This window comes from Pleurodeles waltl, chromosome 11 (genome assembly GCF_031143425.1).
Source record: "Pleurodeles waltl isolate 20211129_DDA chromosome 11, aPleWal1.hap1.20221129, whole genome shotgun sequence".
Taxonomy (NCBI): domain Eukaryota; kingdom Metazoa; phylum Chordata; class Amphibia; order Caudata; family Salamandridae; genus Pleurodeles; species Pleurodeles waltl.
Genome location: NC_090450.1, coordinates 876,784,359 through 876,808,227, shown reverse-complemented (window position 1 = coordinate 876,808,227; position 23,869 = coordinate 876,784,359). Strand labels below are relative to the sequence as shown.

The 23,869-nt window shown below is 42.3% G+C and overlaps 1 protein-coding gene across 1 annotated transcript in view; it reads right to left on the bottom strand.

Annotated features, from left to right (window-relative positions):
- The window catches only part of MMAB (metabolism of cobalamin associated B), an 88,861-nt gene that overhangs the window by 12,410 nt on the left and 52,582 nt on the right, over positions 1–23,869 (bottom strand). Inside the window, exons 4-7 of the mRNA XM_069214736.1 lie at positions 18,554–18,611; positions 13,840–13,912; positions 4,448–4,545; positions 3,555–3,619 (exon numbers count right to left, since the gene is read on the bottom strand). Coding sequence (XP_069070837.1) covers positions 3,555–3,619; positions 4,448–4,545; positions 13,840–13,912; positions 18,554–18,611 — 294 coding nt within the window. The remainder of the gene's footprint in view (positions 1–3,554; positions 3,620–4,447; positions 4,546–13,839; positions 13,913–18,553; positions 18,612–23,869) is intronic.

Genomic DNA, 23,869 nt, shown 5'->3' with positions numbered 1-23,869 from the left:
TTTATGTTGAATTTGCATTTGATATGTTTTGTTCCTTTTTTTTTTTTTTTTTAACGTACATAGCATTTGACAAGGTTCGGAGGAAGGTGATTAGTCAATGTGTTACATTCTCATTGTGAGAAAGTGGATTATTAGTTGGGGTGGCTGTGAGACCTCACCAAGTAATAATGTCAGTATTCCATACTGGGTCCAAGTAGGTTTCTTAAAATCAAACCTTAGCCCAGTTCTGGGTAGCTGAGGCACCGAGCAGTTAGGCTTAGCTCAAAGGAAAACAAGGGTTAAATCAGTTATCAGTAATAAAACAATTAATAAGAGCCACTATACAATGAAAGTCCCACTCCAATTTATGAGAAAATATATAATTTTACCTTTGAATAGACACTGAGAAGTTCCCCGGGTCAGAGACATGAGTTCATCCCTGAGATGCCAACCTGTCTACCTTGGCAAAGGAAAGGGCAGGCTACAGTGTGACTCACATTTGCCTCTTTGGAGCTGGTGCATCTGCAGGCACAGCCCTCTGGACATACTGTCAGAAGGTGGTCACACTTTCTCACACCAAACGCCCTTTTGTTCCCCTTTCCTGGGAGCCTGGAAGGAAGGCAGGAGGACAGGAGGCTGTTTCAGGTGACAACTGCAGTAGTTAATCAGAAACAGCTACAACACCTTTGGGACAAGGCAGTGATGACTTTCTAAAGTCACCTTTATATTAAAAGTGACCTTAAATTGGACGTAAGCAATAAGTTGGGGTTAAGACAACAATTAATTTGATGCTCTGAAGGACCCTATTTGGCAGTCCCAAATGGAAGTTAGCACTTAGCAGTTGGACTAGTGTAACCCCATGTTAGCCAATGGGACTACCAGCCTGCTACAGTGAAGCGGAAAAAAAACAAATACTTCATTTTAATACTCTGCACCCTGCCTTATGGGCTTCTGAGGCCTGTGACATAATTAATAAAAAGCAAGGTTATGGACATAGCAAAATGTTTTAGTTTGCTATGTTGGGTTATCTGTTTGAAATCTGGCTGACTAGGCTGTAATGGCAGACCTAGAACCAAAATCCCATGTTGTTACAGCAGTGGTGGCAGCAGTCCACTAATGACATCTAACTTACAATCCAGTATACCATATCCTAGAGATTTATAGGAAAGTTAAATATGTCAATCCGGTATTAGCCAATTGTACATACATGTGGAGGGTTTAGAGCAGATGCGATGGGGCCTTCGCAGCAAAGCCCAATGCACTTCAGTTGAAAAAAACAGCAGCATCCATCAAAAAGTGTGGCAACAATTGGAAGGTGATCCTGCAAAAAAAGGCATTTCCCCACACTCATCCATTCAGTATTTTAACACCTTGAGGTTTTCTAAAAGTTGGAGTTTCATCTGTCTGTTATTTGTTACACTGGAACTCTAGTTACCTTCAACTAACATTTAATATATGGGTCAAGGTATACCTTGCTGAATATTATAAGGGTATTGCAAGTCACTGAGGAGTTCCATAACTATATAAAGACATGAGGCCAAAACTATAAAGTAATGGAATGCCAAGGTGACTTGCAATATCCTTTAATGTACAGCAGGTTTTTTCCCCTTGTAATAAATGGTTACAACATCACTCTGGCCACAAACTACTTACATTGGTGTCTTGCTATTTCATGTTCATTTCACAGACAGAATAAAAGCAGAGTCTGCACTGAGAACATCAAAGCACCAAAAACAGTATTTTTTGCCAAACGATATTAGGCTCGGTTTCATACAAAATGCTGGAGAGATTTAATCTTTCCTGTGATGACACGTAGCATGGGAAAAAAGTAAGCATGTTGCCATGAATATCTTTCTTCTGGTTAACGCTTTTCACTGTAGAAAAACATCAGATGAAAGAAAAGCCATTTTAAGTTACTGTTCTCCTTTAATTTGTGGCTGCAGTTATGCTCCGTCACCTTACTGTTGATTCAGCCAGCAGGCATTAGGACGTTAAAACTCGACAGTAATGAGTTATTACAGTTTAGCGGCTTTATTTACAGGCCACTAGATGAATTACAAGTCGACTGAAATAAAGAATTATGAGATCCCCTGCATTATATACCTAAAGAGCATACCCTGGTGTTATAACTGTACTGTAGACGCTATAAAGAGTAACTTAAGTTACAGATGATGCACACACAATTTCCAGTAATCTTACTCCCCAGACGACATCTACTGAGCAGACCAAATCAAGAACACTGCCTGAACATTAATGTAGTATTTTGTCGAAACTGCAGTAATGGGTTTCTAGTTTCTCACTCATTACCTTCACTCTCAAACACTAGCTTTGTGTTTTCACCTATTAAGTTCCTATCAACTTTCTAATTTAACATTTAGAAACATAGAAACAGTGTATCAAGTGCCAGTTTTCAAAGGAACTAACCAACTACTTTGATGCTGGTGCTTTTAAGGAGAGGCTGGTTATATTCCAGGAAGCTGGTAGTCATTGGCACAATGGTGGCAAATCCTAATAAAATGCTGGATCCAGAGGTATACGAAAACTTGAGGGTCCATTCTGCAAAGGATGGAGGGGCTCCCCAACGTTCCTGACTCAGCTGGAGCTCTTTGACCAGGGGCCCATCCACAGTGCTGGAGTGGGCCCCTGGGATCTCAAGCCCCCACCCTGCACCGCAGGGGCTGGGGACCACTCGTTGGTCCTGGAACAGTGGAGACAGTTGCTGAGATATTGTTGGCAGCTATGGTATGAAGATGCTAAGGAACAAAAGTAAATCATTTTGAATCCATGCATGTTCTGATAGGCTCAGAGAAGTACCTATGGTACTGAACATATGTAATTCATATGTAGATGAGCCTTTTTCTCTAACCTCTCCAAAACCCAAGACAAAGGTCTCTGCTATTGCCAGAATGTTTCAGGAAAGGTTTGGACAAGGAAAAACCTGTTCATTTCTAAATACTTCCATCGATTTGCTGTCAAACCACAAGCACATTACCATTGCAAACTGGACTAGCAAACCACCGTTAAAGCAGCAACAGAGTTTTGGGCGGATATGTGGTCACTGGATAGGTTAAACTGCTTAATTCCGACTGTGAAGGCCTGGTTTCTAATCTGCTTTCTTCACCTCCATCACATTAGGCGACCCAGGGAAATTACTCCAGGCAGCCAAGCTTTTACATAGCTATGCATTAACTCCAGGCTAAATCATGCTTCAAAGCACGCTGGGTCAGCTATCCTGAATTTTCCACTGGTACAGCTGCCTTCCGCGTTGAATGCCCGATGCGCTGTCAGGTTTAACAGGCGAGAGGGAATACGGTCAGTTGATATGCAGATTTCTATGGTAATTTGCAGTCTGCCTGTCAAGTTGGAGAATTGTCAACTCACTGGTATTTTTATTCAGTTCATTGAAATGCTCCCCCTGTCATATCTTGATGAAAGCAGGTAGAGCGAAAGAGCCCTTTACATCCACTGAACAAAACCAACATCCAACGGGCGCAGAAAATTCACCAAAAGTACTTTTCTTTTTCAGGCTTTTTAATATAAAAAGTTGAACAACGGACTTTGTGTTTGTTACTTACCATCTTTCTGCTCTGCGACAAATAGCTCTTGCCAAATGAAGTGCCGCACTACTTTTACCGCCAGACTAAAAAAAACAAAAAAAAACAAACACAAGTAAATGCAACTTGACAAGTAATTTAGATAGATGGCATTGTAGAAAAATTCCGATTAATAATGCACAAAATACAACATATTCATATCACATTACGTAAGCCATATATAGACCTAATGATGCAACAAGCATAACTAAAAATATACCTGTCTTTACTAAAAAAAAAACTAAAAAAAATAAATAATCATCACAGCTTATTTTATTTTAAACTTCACAATATTGACTGTCAAAATGTGTAACACTTACAGTTTTAAACATCATCGATGCTCCAACCAAAAAACACTCCATAGAAAAGTAATGGCAAAATGTGTATTGAAGAATTAACATCATGTCAATGAGAATAAATTTGTAGCCACCATCCTGTGGCATTAAAACAAAATGTCAAATAAAAAGTATTATATTGGTAAATATAGGAGCAACAAAAATGATTTTTTTTTTGTTGGGTGGGTGTTGATCGGGTCAGTCGGAAAGAGCGGATGCAACGCTGAAGGCACAAATAAGATAATGAAAGCAAAATGTGAAGCAAAAAGTTCATACAGAACCAAAATGTAGGCTAAACGATTGGGGAAAGATTAAAGTGGGGGGCTGCTTTAAAAACAAAAATGGGAGGGAGGTGGCCATCTCTCCCGAACGCAAATTACATTTAGAGATTTACACCTTGCATGACATTTTTAAAAAAAAACATTGTTGAGCTCATAATGCAACCACTGAAGTGAAGACGACTTTAAAATTAAACAGGAAGGCACATTACTGCACATGCTATGCACATTATTTTGATCTGTTAATAAGTGTGAAACTTACAGGTAAAATGAAGGCTGTCAGGGGTGGCAGCTGATCAGAGTATTTATCAATCCACTGCTCTAGCTCCTCAACCGGCTTTTCATTAAATGTAGTCCTTTCTGCAAAATTGTAAGAAGAGATTTTTTTCACACAAGAAATAAAACAAAACGCATCTAAAGACACCACGCCTGGTCGTAATAGTTGGTCTTTCAAAATTCACAGGAGAACGAAATTAAATGAAAATAGATTTTTAGAGTGCTCAAATACCAATTGGTGTCAAGGCGTTTCAAGTCATGCTAAACGCAGGGGAATGAAAGCGGTCAGAAGGAAATAAGTTCAGTCGACAAAGAAAATAGCCAAGTTCATAGCACTTCAATAATAAGGAAGAGTATTCCACAGTTTGGCCGTGTCTGCAGAGAAAGATCTTCCTTTCCATCTCACCTTCCAAAATTTAGGAATGACCACCAGTTTATTCTTAGTAAGGCATAGTGGTCTTGCTGGTAGATACCACTGAAATTTGGCTCTAATGGCCCGGGGTCTCAGGTATATAGTACCTCGTGTGCAATACACAAGGCTTTAAAAGTGACTCACTTACTAATGGGCAACCAGTGGAGCTTGACCAGTTCAGCAGCCACCGACTGATGCTTGGGGAGGTCTAAGATAAACCTTGATGATGCATTCTGTGAATCTGCAGTTTCTTAATGGAGAGCTTGTTGACATTCAGGTACAAGGCATTCCAATAATCGATCCTAGACAGAATTAGTGCCATGACTACTATTTTGTGCTCAGATTGTGGAATATAGGGAAAGATTTACGCAATATTCTGACCAAGCTTTAACAGGAAGATACTGTTCGGTATACCTGTGAGTCAAAGGCAAGTCTGTCATCCACTATGACCCCAAGATTTATTGCAGCTTTTGCTGGTAAAGGCAAACTTCCCAATGACGGAGGCCACCATTTTCTATTCCAAATAGGAGGTTGACTTTCAAAAGATGATCACCTCTGTCTTCTCTGCATTCAGCATAATACAATTCTCCCTCATCCAGGTGAAAATTGCTTTTATACAATTGTTAAAATTGATATCCCTAGCCGATCCATCATCTGACAGATACGCTGATCTGTGCATAGTCAGCACAGGAGAAGACCTAAAGACCAAATGATCGGACAAGTTTGGCTAATGGGGAAGCATAAAGATTGAATAGCATGGGGCTTAATAAGGAGCCCTGGGGCAGCCCACAAGAAAGAGAGCAGGGTTTGAATTTGAGTTGACCAATATTCACTATTGGAGTCCTATCCGTTAGGAAGGATCTCATCTTATTTAAATCGAACCTGAGGTAAGCGAGATGTAAGGATTACTGGGGAGACCGTGTCAAAAGCCGCAGACAGAACCAAAAGGAACAGTGTTACAGGCTGATCTGCATCTACCATCACTCTGTTATCAATCACTAAGACTAGGGCGGTTTCTGTGCTATGGCCACCATGAAACCCAAACTGTGAAGGGTCCAATAGCTCATAGTCCTCGATAAGTATATTCACTTGCCTATTAAGATGTTTTTCCATAATTTTAGCTGACGTTGGAAGGAGGGATATGGGATGGTAGTTTTTCAGTTCTTTCAGGTCTAAACTAGGTTTCTTTAGGAGAGGTCTAACCGCTGCTTCTATCCATAGTTTTGCAAAGCACCCAGTTGCAATAGATTGATTGATAATGATGTTAGTAGCCCAGCAATGGTTTGAGCAGCCATGTGAAAGATTTTTGGCAGACATGGCTCAAACAGGGATCCTAACTTGGAGTTTAGGAGAGAACGTAGAATTTCTTCCTCTGTCATAGGTTGGAAACAGGAGAAGTAGGGGTGACTTTCCTTTGATTCTTTCCTCACATTATACTCCAACATCTCTTGTTGACCGGTTCTACTAAGGTCATGAGACTGCTCCTGATCTTTGCTTTTCCATAACTGAAAGAACAAGGCCATTTCACCACAAATATTCTGTGTGCCTTCTGGGTGATTAGGAGTGTTAAAAAAAGACAAGGTATGTATGATTTTAAATAACTATAGAACAGTTAGTAGCATTAGCGATTCTCCTCAAAGATAGCCTGTTTATACTCTCTAATCAGGGCTCTATGTTTACTTTTTTTTCTGAAGTTCGTAATCTCTGCCCCAGATCCATTCTTGTCACCGACAGGTTTGCCTTAATGAGTTAAGCTAATCAGAGACCCAAGGCAAAAAAAGGTGATTCCCAATGGCAGTCTCTAGTCTCAAAAGAGGCGACTTTGTCCAAAGCCATACTAAGCCATCCTGAAAGTGTTCGGCAGCCAGATTAACATCCTCCTGAGGAGTAAAGGTTTTACTGTTTAGGGCATTTGAGAACACAATAAGTGACATGTTCTTCCAATCACAACTTAAAATGTATTTTTCTGATTTCTACGGGCCTACCTAGGGGGATTCCAGGACAATGAGAAGCTGACAGCATGATGATTTGACCAGCTTAGCGGGAGTGTTTCCTCAATCTACAACACTGCATTGTTACAGAAAATTCCAACTAGTGTATGTCCTGTTGAATGCGTAGGAACATTTGACTAACTGAGTGAGCCCAAAACTGGCCAAGGAATCAATCAGATTAGCTGAGTCTCTATTCATTGAATCCTCCAGATAGAAATTAAAATCACCTAGAATTGTACAATTGGATTTGTCTAAGCAAGGTTCAATCAGCTGTACTATTTTAAGTGAGAACGTGGCTCTAGGGTCTGGTGGACGATAGATCAAAAATTTAGGAAATTATGATGTATGATTCATTTTAAAATTAAAACTCAGTGCCTCACATAGAGTATTCCCTTTGGCCACTTCCATTGAGAAGCAGAAAGTATTTTTATAAAAGATGGCCAGACCATTCTATCTTGTCTGAGAATGGAACAACTGGGAGGGGCCCGCTTCTACTAAATCAAGATCTGAGGATTTGCAGGACCAGGTTTCTGTTGCCATTATACAGTCAGGTTTTTGGGTATCGATGAATTCAGCAAACTCTATATTATTCCTAATTAAGGAGTGGTCATTAAGCAAAGAAACCTTAACTTCTTTACTTTCCCAGTTTCATAATTCCGTCGGGGCAAACGTTCATTTAATTTCACCTGCAACTAGGTAGAGCACCTCCCTCAGGGAGAATATACTTCCCCAACTCCATTCTGCCCAAAGGACCTAATTTGATTTTGCAGTCTTCTAAATATACCCGTAGCAGAGCTCCTGGTCATTCAAAGGCAAAAATGGTGGTGCACACGTAGGTACACTTGCAAAGTACCTCACCTGTAAAGTTCTCTTCTTTAAGCTAAACTCAAGTTGAATAGCAGGTATCCAGTATTCCCAGCTTCCCAGGGCTTTGCTTTCAGCCCACTTGAATAACACTGTCTGCACCAATAGCTTCAGAATGACTATTATCACCTTATCCCTATTCCTTGTCCCAGTCTTAATGAGTGTCCCAACATGTTTCGAAGGTCCCTTGTTGCCTCCTAAATAAAAAATAGAAAACAAACATGCTATAGATTAGATCCATCCTCTAGAGAAAAGAATAAAGTAGTCAACTACCTTGATAACTTTCCAGTTTGTGAAGCAGGCTTAATTGTGTTGCACTTCTGTTTTGGAGGTACTGACGGAGTCCTTGGTTATTGTGCCCCTTTTAGTTGTTTCTTTTATTCTGAGGGCCCTGCTGTGTGGGATACTTTCAAGAGGGAGTCTGTGATGGCCAAGAGCGGTGTTCCCTATGGTGTTTATACCAAGCATTGGGCTCTAGCAGTCCCAGCTGACTATCGGTCACCCGCTGTGCAAGCAATGCAGATTCAAATTCATATGGATGGATTACCTTAGGCTAGAGGCTGCCCTCTGAGCCTTCAGACAATGACTCTACAGGAAGGGGAATCACAATCTCCTCACATCCTTTGGCTGCATGTTTCTTTGAAGGTTTTCATGATTCCACATAGTAAAGTGGCTATCTGGAGACGATGCAATAGAGAAGACATGATTCTGCATCACTGAAATAAGCTCCTCTCTCCATGACTGTTCCAGTTTTTGTCCCAAGCACTACGACCCTGCCAACCTTTGCTCCTATTGCTCTCCTCTGCTTGTCACTGTTCCAAATGCCGCATCTGCCAAAGTGTCTTCTCCAGTGTCCACTTGTCAGGGCCAGTTACATCCTGTGGAACAGTTCAGAATTTTTTCCTGAGCAGGAGGATGGCGATGTTACATGACAACCATAAGACAAAACTCAAGGCAAAGCACAAATAAGGAGAGGCTGTCTTCTACCTTGAGAAAAATTGGGCTTTCTGCAATAGGCTTGACATAACTCAGACACAAATGTATTTGCGTTATTACTTCAACACAGTAATTATTTCCTCTCTGTCAGGATACTCAAAAGGGATCATTTAAGGATGTAAAAAACCCAAAACGTTGTCACTTAGAGTGAAGATGCATGCTGTTCTGTGCAGCAGCCTCTGCAGATGATTCTACTGAGGATGCTATTGGACACAGAGACATCATTAAAAGAAAGGCACATGAGGCTCAAATATTCGCCTTACACTCCAAGACCAACTCAACCTATACTGTGCAGAGTTTCATGAGAGATTCAGAGGGTTTGGTTGCAGTGCTACAAGGGGCACTGACTATACTCTGCTACTGACATTACTGAGAAACAAATCTAGTTTACGCTGGACTAGTTTTGCAGCCTGAACATCCTTTAGATTCACATACTGTTCACTATTCTGCCATCAAACGGCTGGATCTGCATGTGTCCATTTTATTATCTTTACTTTCGGCATTGACCATGGGAGGAGTCAGTCTTACTCTGACATCAACAGTAAGCCCACACAACATCCTAAAACCTACCTCCCATTTTAGATTATTATGTTTTTTTAGTATAACACCAACCCCCTTCATTCCCCTGCAGGGCCTTGTGTGAATCTACAAACGTTCCAAGCTGAAAAAACAGAATTGTAGGTGTCACCAGTTCCTTTTACAGCATGGGTTTCTTCTATATTCACATGGTCTGCATTGATTAAGTAGCAGTATTTCCTGGGAATTGAAAGGTTTGATTAAGTGTAGTGTTAAACAATTTTCTGAGTACCTTCTAATCTACAATAGCTTTGTTCTGAAACTCAGGCCCTCATTACGATCCTGGTGTTCCAAAGACAGGCTGCCGGTGAAGACCACCAAATTACGAGTCACTCCGCCCATCCCGCCGCTTTTCCGCAGTCCGCCAGGCTGGAGTTGAGCACCTCCAGCACAGCAGAAGCCATAATACTGCTACCGGTATTACAAGGTGGGAGACAGCCTGCATTTTTCTGGCGGTCGCACTGCCAGAAATAGCTGGCGGTCTTGCATTCTGGCGATCAGAATGAGCATTCCTGTCACCAGGATACACTTGCGCACACTCCCACGTGCCTGCACGTATGCGCACTCACACTTCTACACAAAAATACACCCCACCTACCCAAACGTGACAAACACCCATTCACACTGACATACATACACAAACACCGCTGACACGCACACATTGACTCCCCCCTCCAGTGCATACCCACATTTAAGCATTCTACTCCCCACCCGCATGCATCCAGTCACACCCCCTCCGCACCGCATAGACACATTCACCCCCCCCTCCACACCGCACACGCACTCACTACATCCATCCGTATTCACCAACATACACGCACCCACCTCCCCCGCATTCATGATACTCACAGACGCACTACCACCTCCCCTGTTGGACGATCACTTACCTCGTCCGTCAAGGAGGTCGTCCAGGAGGGGACAGGTCCTGGCGCTTCCACTGCCGGCAGTGTCCCACCATCAGGACACTGCCACACCGTATTACGCATCGTAATATGGTATGCGCCATCCTTTTGGCGTGGCAGTGGAACTGCCTCTTCCCTGCCGACTGCCAGCACGACTGCTGTCGGATTTCTGCCCGATTTCGGGGGGAAATATGACGGCAGTCATAATGCGGCATTCTTAAGACAACCAGCACTGGTGGTCTTTCATCGCCCGCAGCTTTGGCAGTCTTATAAAAAGACCGTTAAAGTCGTAATGAGGGCCCTTTGTCTAGACAATAGTGTTTATTGGGCATATTCTATAAGGACCATGTAGTTGTTTACATAGGTCTTTTATACATTACTCATTAAACGCTAATGCTTTCTTTTGGTAGAACGTGCTCCAGGGTTTAACTCCAGGTTTTTTTTTTTCTAATGAATAATACATCTGGATTGCTTGTAGAATCCATCCAGCAATTGCTCTTTTGGTAACCACAGTCCCCAAGGTTTGTGGTCTAATCATTGTAGCCCATGCAATTTACCGCAGATTGCAGATTGTGTTGAATAAAAACTATTGAAACCTTACTGCATCTTCGTTATTGCCTGTGTTTAGTTGAGACATGATGTATCCGTGAGAAAGGGGTAATCTCCATTTAACCACGACACTCCCCGAGAGGTCATACTTTTGAGTCCATGCGTAAAGGCTGCCACAAATCACCTTTAACTGTTTGGGTTTGGGTGAGGTACTGCTAGTGAGCCAGAAGAGTTGGGACTACAGTTGCAACTTGTTGTAGGATAGGTATAGTTACCTACAAACATAGGTACTGTCATCTTTAAACCAGCAGTCTTGACTAAAAGCAAGAGTCCAACTACGACAGTATCTTCCAATTGCCTTAATAGTTCTTCTCCACAATGGCCAGGAATGTTGCAAAGATGGGCAATTAGGCCATCAAACCCAATGTAAATGGCCAGAGGGCCTCATGTAGCCAAGCTAAAGTAAAAGTAGCCATTCCCTGTGTTTTTCCCATTCTCTACCACATCATAGTTTATTCTGACATGCAAGAGTGATTAGGCAGGTGTAACACTTTTCGTCCGAGTAGCTGTACAATGAGCTTCTACACAATTTATGTTTAATAATTTAAAGAAACAATTCTGTTCAGGTGCCTTTAGTCTGTACACTATGCACTTTCTTTAAATGGCAACCTGTAAAAGAACTGTATTCTGCACCACAAAGTAAGGTGGCAGGCCTCAAAGCCCAGACTCCGCTGTAGAAAACAATTTAGCTTAACGTTTCAGTTTGTTGAAACAAGATGTTACTATTTTTAATATCAATGCAGAAAACAAAATACGTGCATATGATTTGGAAACCACTCACCATATTAAACTGCTTTTTAGACTTTCCATGGCAAAGATTAAATAACGGTATGAGATTTGACACCAAATCAAGGTGATAACTAGACTTAATTCCGTTTGGATTTACTTGTTTCTAACTATAACAGCACTTGCCTGCAATTTCCCTTGAGCATGTTTACCTCAACTCGAAATATTATGTAGGGTCATCCTTTGTCTTCCCTGACTGCATTATCAGAAAAGCAGGGAGTGTGGATGGGAGAAAGATTTGTTAGCAGAGCTTCTCCTAGAAGGCACTTCAAGATTAGGAGACTAGGAGGGCTTCAACAGGGGGGTGGGGGGTTAAGAATGTAGCCTATTCATACCTACCACAAAGGTTACAACAGCCTTGCTGTCTACAAAGGAATGATGGGAGTTAGCACAAGTATTCCCAGCGCCACCTGCAGTTAACCATGTTTTCCTGACCAAAGTGCGGCATAGAACTTAATAGGTAAGGAAGCCATTCCTCTTGGGATCTGCTTGACCGCCATCTGTCATGAAAGTGGTAGGATGGCTTATTTTAGGGGATTTACACATCAAACCAAACAAAGTTGTGGACGTCATTGCTTTTTCGTTTGAGTACTGAGCATTCTTGTCATCAGGAGAGCACTCTGCTTGCCAAGAGTCTCAACAAGATAAAATATTGCTTCCAAAGGAGTTCTGCCTCCACTAGGGCCCTCCCTAGGAACAGTAGGTCTTTCTGCACTTAGGATAAAGCAGTGAATTGATCCGTCTGCTGGGTGTAAAAAAAATGGCGGTTTTAAGACAAAAGTTGGTATTCCCTGTCTTGTTAGGGTGAGCAGGTGTGAAAATACTCAGCAGACTCAATTCAAGAGGCCCCGTCAACGGCCAGCAGAAAAGCTCTATCAAGTCCGAGGCCATGCCTTCAGTGCACTGTTCAAGAACACAAAGGGAACAGCAAGTTGCCAACAAATCGCTTAGGCTCTGGTACAAGTGCAGTGACACGGTCTATTAGATACTGTGCATGACAAAAATGCAAGACACTTCGAACCAATCTGACAGCAAAACCCTTTCATCCTGTTCTCTGAAATCCATTTGTCATGGGCGGCCACCTGCCAGGATGTTGCCACAAAGAAACATCATGGAGAGGACAGACAGGACCACATGGCTATAATGTTTTGAGTATTGAGCCTTTTCTACTTGGAATGTTTTATTCTTCTTAATGTACATTCCCAGGAAGGCACTTGCACCCAGTCATGCTAAAATGTCGACAGAGACACAAAGAATATCTTATTTAATTTTGTTTTAATAACAACTATACTCTTTAATGTTCTCAATCGCAAACCACAGTTTGGTAGTTGAAGGCTTAAGATTTAACCCAAATTGTTCCTATGTTTACCCTCAAACTTCCAAATAGTATTCTAAGCTACCATTGTCTAGACAGCACGTCTTCTATATCTTGACTGTCTTACATTGGGCTGCATCTCTCAGCACTTCACGCAGGGTAAAGTCTTGAGGTCATCCAGGATAACTATAGAGAGGCTTCTTGATCATGCCTGTATGCCAAACCCTGGATCTGTGGTGACAAACTCAGAAAAAGTGCATTAAGGCTTGATCTTCCCTCACTTTTATCCTGCATGTACTTTACTTAGATAGTCTTGCTTTATTAGTATCAATTTTTTTCATGTATCCTACAATGATTTTGGCAACTAAGGCTAAATTAATTATACATTCTTTGATCCCATTAGAACTACTTTACCTCGAGTTGACCTACGTTAATTTGTAACTTGCACTCACTGACTTCTTCATAAAAAATAGTTCTAGAAAATGGCTGCAAATATGCAGAGAACCTCAGGAATCCAAGTTAGCCTACAAGATTCAGTTAGGTTTCAGTGGTTCATTTCTTTGGCCCAGTATTGTTTCTGTTCAATTGACTTACTTCATTTAAATTCTAGCTAGCAATGGCAAGCCATGATTACCTAAAGGGCAGCCCCAGGCTAAGTCTATCCCGTACGCAACTGTTCTATATATTACGGATTCACGTTATGAATCAGCAACACAATTGTCTGTCGTCAATCTATAACAAACAAATCAAGAAGGGATTCAGTTTCATAAGCCTGGACACTTACTCTATGAATAAATCAAGCCTCACAATCATGCATATAAACACATATTTAACTGGATAAACATTTCGAACACTAACTTGAAGTCTTAAGATGTTCAAGTCCACTTTACTATCAAATATTACATGGAAAAAATATTTAAGTATTACTTAGGTGGTTATCTCTTGCTGAAGATATTGGAGTTGCAATATTGGAACCGATGTCTTGTAACATACACTGGATCTAAAAACAAAATATAAATCAGGCACAATGTCAATTGAAGAGAACATCTCTATTTTGCATGTGTAGAAGCATAGCACCATACTGAATATAGAATATAACAAACCTGTGCATGCACAGATCCTGTACATTATTGACATCAGATGAGCAAGGCTCTCACATGCTTGGACTTTGTTTTATTAACCGACAGCTATGTGGACATACTTCTACTGGATGGGAAGTGTATGTCCTTAAAGATCCTTTGGTTGCTGAGAATTGCATGAAGGATGTAACTACTCTCAACAGTAATGTTTAGTGAGATTGTCAAGCATTTACTGGAAACTTTAAGTTGATCCAAATTAATTTCACACTGCAAACTGCCAGATAGTAATGACTCGGTCACTATCGACATGAGCTGGAATTGTTCAAGTATATATCTTTTTTATTTAAGAATAGAAACAAAAAAGCAAAAGAATGGTACATAGTGCAATAACTATCTTTTTAAAGTAAACAGTTGGCACTAATACCAGAGTACCATGATTAATAGAAGTGACCAATAAACGTCAGACAAAAGTTAAATGCATACACCAATATAGCATGAAGTGTGCACGGACTACTTAAAGAATGAAGATGACCGCTACTACAACTAAACATTTAATGCACTGATGCCATTTCCCAATCAGTGCTGTGCCAAGATCCATATCACTTATAAAGGAGACATGTGCCAGATAGAAAGGGTGTAACATGTGTCAACTTGTGTGAACTAGGGACTTTACTGGTGACATCTTTTTCTGATCCTCTCATCTGTAGAACCATTTCATACTCATCTGCCTACTCACTGAGCCATTCATCATAAAAGATGCCATACTGTTACCAAGACACAATACCATACGATCAACTGTAATCTCTTAGTTTCTCATTGCTGCTTTCTATTAGGCTTGATTGCAAGCCAGGACCTTACAGACTGCAAATTTAATGGCAATTTATCCCATGTCAGCATTGTAATATCATTTTCACCCATCTACAGAGATGATGAAAGTTGATGGAGTTCATCCCATTTATTCAGTACACTAGAGCCACTCTGCTACCTTGGGTTTGTCAAAGTCCGAAAATAGGATCCATAGAATACAGCCACTTGGCTCATTCTAGATTTACAGAAGGTCGCTATTACTTCAAACATATGATCTTGACATGCACATTAACATTTTAGTTTGATACGCACCACGCAGAAGAAATTCAGTTTACTGAAGTTTCCATTTAATCTAAGAGAGGGCTCCTCTGTTATAGGTTTCTCTAGGCAATTCATCACAAACTGTTTTTCATCAGCTGATGCATCACCTTCAACAGGACAAGTGTAGAAGATCCTTCGGGCCTGGTCCCTGCATCTTATTTCAGATAGTCCACTGAAAGTGCTTCCTGTGCATGTTAAGTACTGGAGGGAGAAGAGCTAGCCCATTGAAAAACATATTTTACCATCCTACATCTCCAAGTGCTCCCCACCCAGCCAAACACCATGACTGAATGTGGCTGGGAAATACAGCTAAGGCTTCTGACAATCTTAGCCACTTTCAACATTTTCGAGAAATTTGCCAAGGAATTCAGCTGTGGTTGTCTCAATGCTATGATCATAATTAACTTGTTGGATCTGATGACTGCAGAAAAGGGAATAAGATGTATTTAGTATGCAGTATTGGGCTACAACATTGTTAGACTGAGAACAGTGACTAGTACGTGCTTGGGGAGGGTAGCAGCAAACAAAGAGGGCTAATCTATTAAGGATTGTGCTGTCAGAAGCTCATATACATCACCTACTGATTTAAAAGCTGGTGTTCATCCCGAATTAATACCGATAAGTTCTACATCACATTTAGTTAACTTGACACAACCAACGGCATCATCTAGCTTTGACAAAAGAGTGACTTACTACTTAGAAAATAAGCTAGTTATGTGTTTATATGCCTTTGCTATATAGTTTGTTTCTACTTTGGCATGCTTTACTTGTATTGCTTTAAGCTCTTAGAAAGTTTTCAAACGATTACTCAATTTGCGAAAGTTAGCTAGCCGGCCATCATTGATCACTTAGAAGGAAATGTTTTACCTAGCTCCCACTGAAATTTTCTGGGCCCATTAGATAAGGAAAAAAAATACATCTCAATGGATTCATCATAGGTCTTGAAAGTGGAGATAGTTCCCACAGAAAAAAAACAAAACTGTAGGGAGTAGAGGGACTTGCCTCCCGCACCAATGTATGCATACTGCACAGCCGATGGTTAAGTGCCCTAAGACAAGAAGCAAAAGTATGCTGAGAAAACAGAATTTTAAACTGCACACAAATCCTATAGTGTTAAACACTGCTATTTCCTTGTGTAATTTTCAGGATGCTAGAATTCATTTGAGATATTTTTTTTAACAAGTTCTTATTGCTGTTTACTATGTATGACTGAGAAGTACTTATCAGTCACACTTGATATTGCCAGCGGTTTCATATTGTGATTTGAAGTGTTTTACTCTTCGACTAAAATCACTTGCATTCTGTGCGGTGTTTAAGTCTTCTTCAGAATATGGCCAGCTCTATAACACAAAATCCTCCTTTCTGGCAATTAAAAAATGTTTGTATACTTGAGTCTTGTTGGAAACTGGGTGTCCAGTTAGTAAAGGTATGCACCCTGACCATGTCTGGACCACAATCCTAATCACAGTAAGTCAGATAAACAACCTAAATGAACCTGTGCTCACCCTCTGGTACCTTGGCACATAGCAGTCAAGCTTAACAGAAGGGGCAACGTGTAAAGCATTTGTGCAACACTTAATTAACACAGTGGAAAACACCACAAAAGACTCAACATTAGCTTAGAAAAATATAAATAGTTATCTGAGCACAACAAGATCAAAGTGGCAAAGGAACAGTGCAAAGCCAAAGTTCAAACCAACTGCAATGAAGGGTAGGCCAGCTGCAGAACACATGCAGGGTCCGCTGAAACAGGACTTTTGATGGAGCAAAGTGTCAACATAGAGGACATGACGCAGTTTTTGAAGGAATCAGTTCAGAACCCACTTTTGAGGCCCAGGACTGGAGGGGCTGCCTCAGGCAAGGGTAGAATTCACAGATGGCAGAGCCCAGTAGAACCGGAAGAGTTGCAGGTAGTCTTTGATGTCCCTGAGACTGCCGGAGAACAGGGGGCAAGCCAACAAGCCCTTGGAGAATCTTGGGTTCAAGCATGGAGAGACAATTCTAGTCCTCCTCACTGCAGCCCAGAAGCAGCAGGCCAACACAGCAAAGCAAGTAGCAATCTCTCCTACAGCACAGCACTCAGCAAGCAGTAGGTCAAGAGAGCTATTCAGTTGCAGAGTTGCAGCCCCTCCTGGCAGCATGCCCTTGGTTCCAGTCAAGTTCCAGTTTGGTGGGGTTCGGGGGGTCCAGTATTTATAAGCAAATGTGCCTTTGGAGTGGGGAAGACTTTAAAGGGGACTTTGAAGATCACAAGGTCCCTGTCCTTCGTTTCCTGGCTCCAGATACTCTACTGGGGGTTATGCAGCCCTTTGGGTGGGGAGAGGCACAGCCCTCTTTAGGTGTGAGGCAGTGCCAAGCTTCGCACCTCAGCCCCCCCCCCCCCCCCAAAATCAAGCCAGTTAATGGCCCATTTATGTCCATTAAGTCACACCCAAGCTCCCATTGTGTGTGACTGTCTAGAGGGAATGCATAAAATCCAGTAGTCACCAATCCCAGACGTGTATTCAGAGACAGGGAGAGGCAAAGAACAGATAAAGAGATAAAGTAAGAAAGTGGCAACTTTCTAAAAGTAGCATTTTTAGACTTACAATTTATGGTCAGACTTTACCATAAATTGTGATTTTAAACCGTGAGCTTAGAGGCACTAAACTCAAAATTTCCACCTTTTCCCAACTGAAAGTTACACTTAAAGGTTGATTCAAGGTCACCCCAATGTTAACCTCTAGGCGAGATGTGCCTTGTAGTTGTGAAAAACAAATTTGGAAGTTTTTCACTACCAGGAAATGTTGAACTTAAAATTACATGCCCAACTTTTTTAAATACACTGCACCCTGCCCTGGGGGCTAACTAGGGCCTACCTTAGTGGTGACTCACATGTAATAAAAAGGAAGGTTTGGGCCTGGCAGGTGGGGACACTGGCCAGGTCGAAATGACAGTTAATATTTGCACACACAGGCTCTGAAGTGTCCGGAGACATGTTTGAAAGGCTACTGTAGTTGGTGGCACATTCAGTGCTGCAGGCACACTAGTAGCATTTAATGTACAGGTCCTGGGCACATATAGTGCACATTAAAAGGGACCTACAAGTAAAATAAATATGCCAATTGTGGATAAGCCAAATGTTACCATATTTTAAGAAGAGAGCACAAGCACTTTGGCACTGGTTAGAAGTGTCCTAAAGCCAACAAAAACAAGGTCAGAAAAAAAGGAGGAGGAAGGTAAAAAGTCTGGGGAGTACCCTGCAGAAAGGGTCATTTCCAACAAGTTTCTTTTCAAAGACCCCAGATTTAGGCCAGTCATCAAGTAATCCATATCTTGACTCGCTCAAATTTATCTCCAAAAATGAGGTGCCTAAAACTCCTTCAATAATCAAGTATACCAACGGGAGGGAAGCTAAAAACACAAAACAATCACACTAGTTTAGTGTTACTTACTTTGTCAAGTTCGTCTACAAATGTGTGGCCGTTATCAACACAAAATTCCCTGGCGAGACTGGGAAAAAACAAAAACAAATCAGATAATTAGTTAAAGCTGTGTACATGTGTATTCAAATGTCACACAACTACTCTGCAAAATGAATTAAATACCCTTGCACCGAATAAATGGCTGATGTCAAATAATCATTAAGGAGAAAAAACACAAGTGTGTTAATGCTTTATGTTGTTAGTTGACATTCTTGCAGCGCTTGTGTTGTTACAGTTACAAAACAAAGCAACCACTGACCTTAAGAAAACTCATTTCAAGATCAGGCACAAAGTTTTTTTTAAATTGGTATGCACAGATTTGTTTTCAATATGAATTTGAACATGTCAAACTCGTGTTCACCTAGAGGTATCTAAAATGCTTTGCATCAAATTTAGCAGAAAAATAAACGGCTTGTCAATTCTGGTCTTCCAGTGTCGATGTCGACATGATCAGGAATTGACTCTTGATAAACCAACAAAGGAAACTAATCAAACTGATATCAAGGCATTTCTTGCACTTCCATAGAAAGGCTGAGCAGTGCACCCTAAAGTCACAAACTTGCTTGGTTATTTTGTAGCAGGATCAAACAAGGATTTCTGTTGCGGATCTATTATAAAATAAATTAATCACAGTAGGAATGTAAACCACAAACAAACAGATACAAAATTAAAACATAATAATTGATTAGAGCAAGCACCAGGAAAGCAAACAATATAACAAACCGTGAGGTACCACTTCAAAAGAACTTAAAAACGCAGTTAATTAAGGTAATGCCTATGATTAGACATGTCTAAGAAGTATGTGTCCTAAAAGGCTGCTGTAGGAAGTTGGCTCTGTATGTGCTATTTCAAAGTAAGGAATAGCATGCACAGAGTCCAAGGGTTCCCCTTAGAGGTAAAATAGTGGTAAAAAGAGATAATACTAATGCTCTATTTTGTGGTAGTGTGGTCGAGCAGTAGGCTTATCCAAGGAGTAGTGTTAAGCATTTGTTGTACATACACATAGACAATAAATGAGGTACACACACTCAGAGACAAATCCAGCCAATAGGTTTTTATATAGAAAAATATCTTTTCTTAGTTTATTTTAAGAACCACAGGTTCAAATTCTACATGTAATATCTCATTCGAAAGGTATTACAGGTAAGTACTTTAGGAACTTCAAATCATCAAAATTGCATGTATACTTTTCAAGTTATTCACAAATAGCTGTTTTAAAAGTGGACACAGTGCAATTTTCACAGTTCCTAGGGGAGGTAAGTATTTGTTAGGTTAACCAGGTAAGTAAGACACTTACAGGGCTTAGTTCTTGGTCCAAGGTAGCCCACCGTTGGGGGTTCAGAGCAACCCCAAAGTCACCACACCAGCAGCTCAGGGCCGGTCAGGTGCAGAGTTCAAAGTGGTGCCCAAAACACATAGGCTAGAATGGAGAGAAGGGGGTGCCCCGGTTCCGGTCTGCTTGCAGGTAAGTACCCGCGTCTTCGGAGGGCAGACCAGGGGGGTTTTGTAGGGCACCGGGGGGGACACAAGTCCACACAGAAATTTCACCCTCAGCAGCGCGGGGGCGGCCGGGTGCAGTGTAGAAACAAGCGTCGGGTTTTCAATGTTAGTCTATGAGAGATCTCGGGATCTCTTCAGCGCTGCAGGCAGGCAAGGGGGGGATTCCTCGGGGAAACCTCCACTTGGGCAAGGGAGAGGGACTCCTGGGGGTCACTTCTCCAGTGAAAGTCCGGTCCTTCAGGTCCTGGGGGCTGCGGGTGCAGGGTCTTTCCCAGGCGTCGGGACTTTAGGTTCAAAGAGTCGCGGTCAGGGGAAGCCTCGGGATTCCCTCTGCAGGCGGCGCTGTGGGGGCTCAGGGGGGACAGGTTTTGGTACTCACAGTATCAGAGTAGTCCTGGGGTCCCTCCTGAGGTGTTGGATCGCCACCAGCCGAGTCGGGGTCGCCGGGTGCAGTGTTGCAAGTCTCACGCTTCTTGCGGGGAGCTTGCAGGGTTCTTTAAAGCTGCTGGAAACAAAGTTGCAGCTTTTCTTGGAGCAGGTCCGCTGTCCTCGGGAGTTTCTTGTCTTTTCGAAGCAGGGGCAGTCCTCAGAGGATGTCGAGGTCGCTGGTCCCTTTGGAAGGCGTCGCTGGAGCAGGATCTTTGGAAGGCAGGAGACAGGCCGGTGAGTTTCTGGAGCCAAGGCAGTTGTCGTCTTCTGGTCTTCCGCTGCAGGGGTTTTCAGCTGGGCAGTCCTTCTTCTTGTAGTTGCAGGAATCTAATTTTCTAGGGTTCAGGGTAGCCCTTAAATACTAAATTTAAGGGCGTGTTTAGGTCTGGGGGGTTAGTAGCCAATGGCTACTAGCCCTGAGGGTGGGTACACCCTCTTTGTGCCTCCTCCCAAGGGGAGGGGGTCACAATCCTAACCCTATTGGGGGAATCCTCCATCTGCAAGATGGAGGATTTCTAAAAGTTAGAGTCACTTCAGCTCAGGACGCCTTAGGGGCTGTCCTGACTGGCCAGTGACTCCTCCTTGTTTTTCTCATTATTTTCTCCGGCCTTGCCGCCAAAAGTGGGGCCTGGCCAGAGGGGGCGGGCAACTCCACTAGCTGGAGTGTCCTGCTGGGTTGGCACAAAGGAGGTGAGCCTTTGAGGCTCACCGCCAGGTGTGACAATTCCTGCCTGGGGGAGGTGTTAGCATCTCCACCCAGTGCAGGCTTTGTTACTGGCCTCAGAGTGACAAAGGCACTCTCCCCATGGGGCCAGCAACATGTCTCGGTTTGTGGCAGGCTGCTAAAACTAGTCAGCCTACACAGATAGTCGGTTAAGTTTCAGGGGGCACCTCTAAGGTGCCCTCTGTGGTGTATTTTACAATAAAATGTACACTGGCATCAGTGTGCATTTATTGTGCTGGGAAGTTTGATACCAAACTTCCCAGTTTTCAGTGTAGCCATTATGGTGCTGTGGAGTTCGTGTTTGACAGACTCCCAGACCATATACTCTTATGGCTACCCTGCACTTACAATGTCTAAGGTTTTGTTTAGACACTGTAGGGGTACCATGCTCATGCACTGGTCCCCTCACCTATGGTATAGTGCACCCTGCCTTAGGGCTGTAAGGCCTGCTAGAGGGGTGTCTTACCTATACTGCATAGGCAGTGAGAGGCTGGCATGGCACCCTGAGGGAAGTGCCATGTCGACTTACTCGTTTTGTCCTCACTAGCACACACAAGCTGGCAAGCAGTGTGTCTGTGCTGAGTGAGAGGTCTCCAGGGTGGCATAAGACATGCTGCAGCCCTTAGAGACCTTCCTTGGCATCAGGGCCCTTGGTACTAGAAGTACCAGTTACAAGGGACTTATCTGGATGCCAGGGTCTGCCAATTGTGGATACAAAAGTACAGGTTAGGGAAAGAACACTGGTGCTGGGGCCTGGTTAGCAGGCCTCAGCACACTTTCAATTGTAAACATAGCATCAGCAAAGGCAAAAAGTCAGGGGGCAACCATGCCAAGGAGGCATTTCCTTACAGCTGCTTTAAGTCAAAGTAGCTACAAGGATTCAGAGGGGCCCTGGTCTTTTTTTAGGCGTCAGTGAAGGACATGATGACACTAACTCTGGATGGAGCCCAGATTGCACTGCTCGCTGGCTCGCTTCACAATGAAGATTCCTACCTTTGAACTGCGGTACATCGAGCTACAATCACTGTACCACTGCACAAGTCCTGGGAAGGGAACTATCACATTAGCTAGAGTAAACAATAAGGTACCTCATTGTCATCATTTGACTTTTACATAGACCAAAACATCCATCTACTAAAATCTAAGGAAAACTTCCAAGCAAAAGGTCTCTTCCCCTTTCTAAATGCCATAAGTGAATTACATTGTCGTGTGAAATAAAACCAACTGCTCTGAAAGGATTGCTACAAAGAAGATTTTTCTGGTGCTAAGATAGGTTAACAGGCCTGCTTTGCCTTTACCAAACAGGTGAAAGAAATGTTCATGTTCCTCAACACTTTTTGTTTACTATCTGAGGCCTATTCAGTAGGTCCTAGTGCACTGTAAAAGACACATTTCTCCCTTACTTTTGCATCGCTAGCAGGACAGGTAAATGGAAGCCATTTCGCCTCAAAGCACTGCAGCTGGCATTCCAACTATGGTTTCCAGTCAGGCAAAAGCAGGTATAATCAACCATGCAGAGCTCATAGACTGAGGTGCAGAAAGTCTTGAAACAACTATTATGCGTTGCTGGAAGTAAGCAGACTTGGGAAGACCGTCTTAGACTCTTGCCTCACCTAAAACATAACAAGCATTTGCAATGCAACGGGTCTCGTGTTTGCTCGAGTAAGAGCTATTAGCTTTGTAAATTTCTAATTGGACTTTTCTTGCCACATTTTTTTAAAATAAAAAGTAAAACAGTTGACATAAGCAAGCCAATCCAAAGCACCACGGCTGCCATCAGTTTGCTCACAGTCAAACGTATTGGTAAAAGTGCAATTAGCCATGTAACAGGGTCGATGGCCAAGGCATTACAAAAAAACAAAGCATTTACCAATGATAAAGGATTTTTGATAGGCAAGCCCATTAATGAGTGATTGCGGTGGGTGTGGTTAACAGATAGATTACAACACATCAGCACGCTTGTGCGCTCGACCTAACAATTTGCCTTGCAAACTCAATGTTCCTAATCTAAACTGGACTAGAGCACTGACTAGAGGGGTGCCTGAGGTGCAAATGGATTATTTATAAAATTTAAAAATTCTCTCCTGTGTATATAGCACTTTCAAGGATCTTGTGACCCCTAGAGGGACGAAGTTCCTCACATTCTGTGAAATGCTATGACATCTTGCCCATATCTTCCGACTGACAATTCAGCTTCACTTACAATGTCTTGCCATCAGTGCTTCAGATTTAGATGAATACACTCCTATTTGAGGCTGTATGTTGTATTACTTGAACTTCTAAAATCTTTCTGGTGGCTGGGAACAGGCCTATGAATTACCAGTTTTCCTCAAGGATAGGTCTTCGAAGGAAGCCCGGAGGCTTTAACCTGCTTTATGAGAAATGCAATTCGTACTGTCTACCACTTGGAGCAGAACTGCCCCTTATAAGTAGGACAAAGAGCAAGGTCCATCTTCTTGGTAACTCTGTGGCGAGCATCTCAGGGTATTGAGCCACCAGGACTTTTTAGCCCATCTGACCACAACTAAACTGAAAACATCTGCTTTGCAAGAGTGTCATGGTCCAGCAGATGTTTTTCCAGAACTGAAACTGTGGCGAGCCTGCTAGCATTCCCAAACTGTGATTGTGCTCCA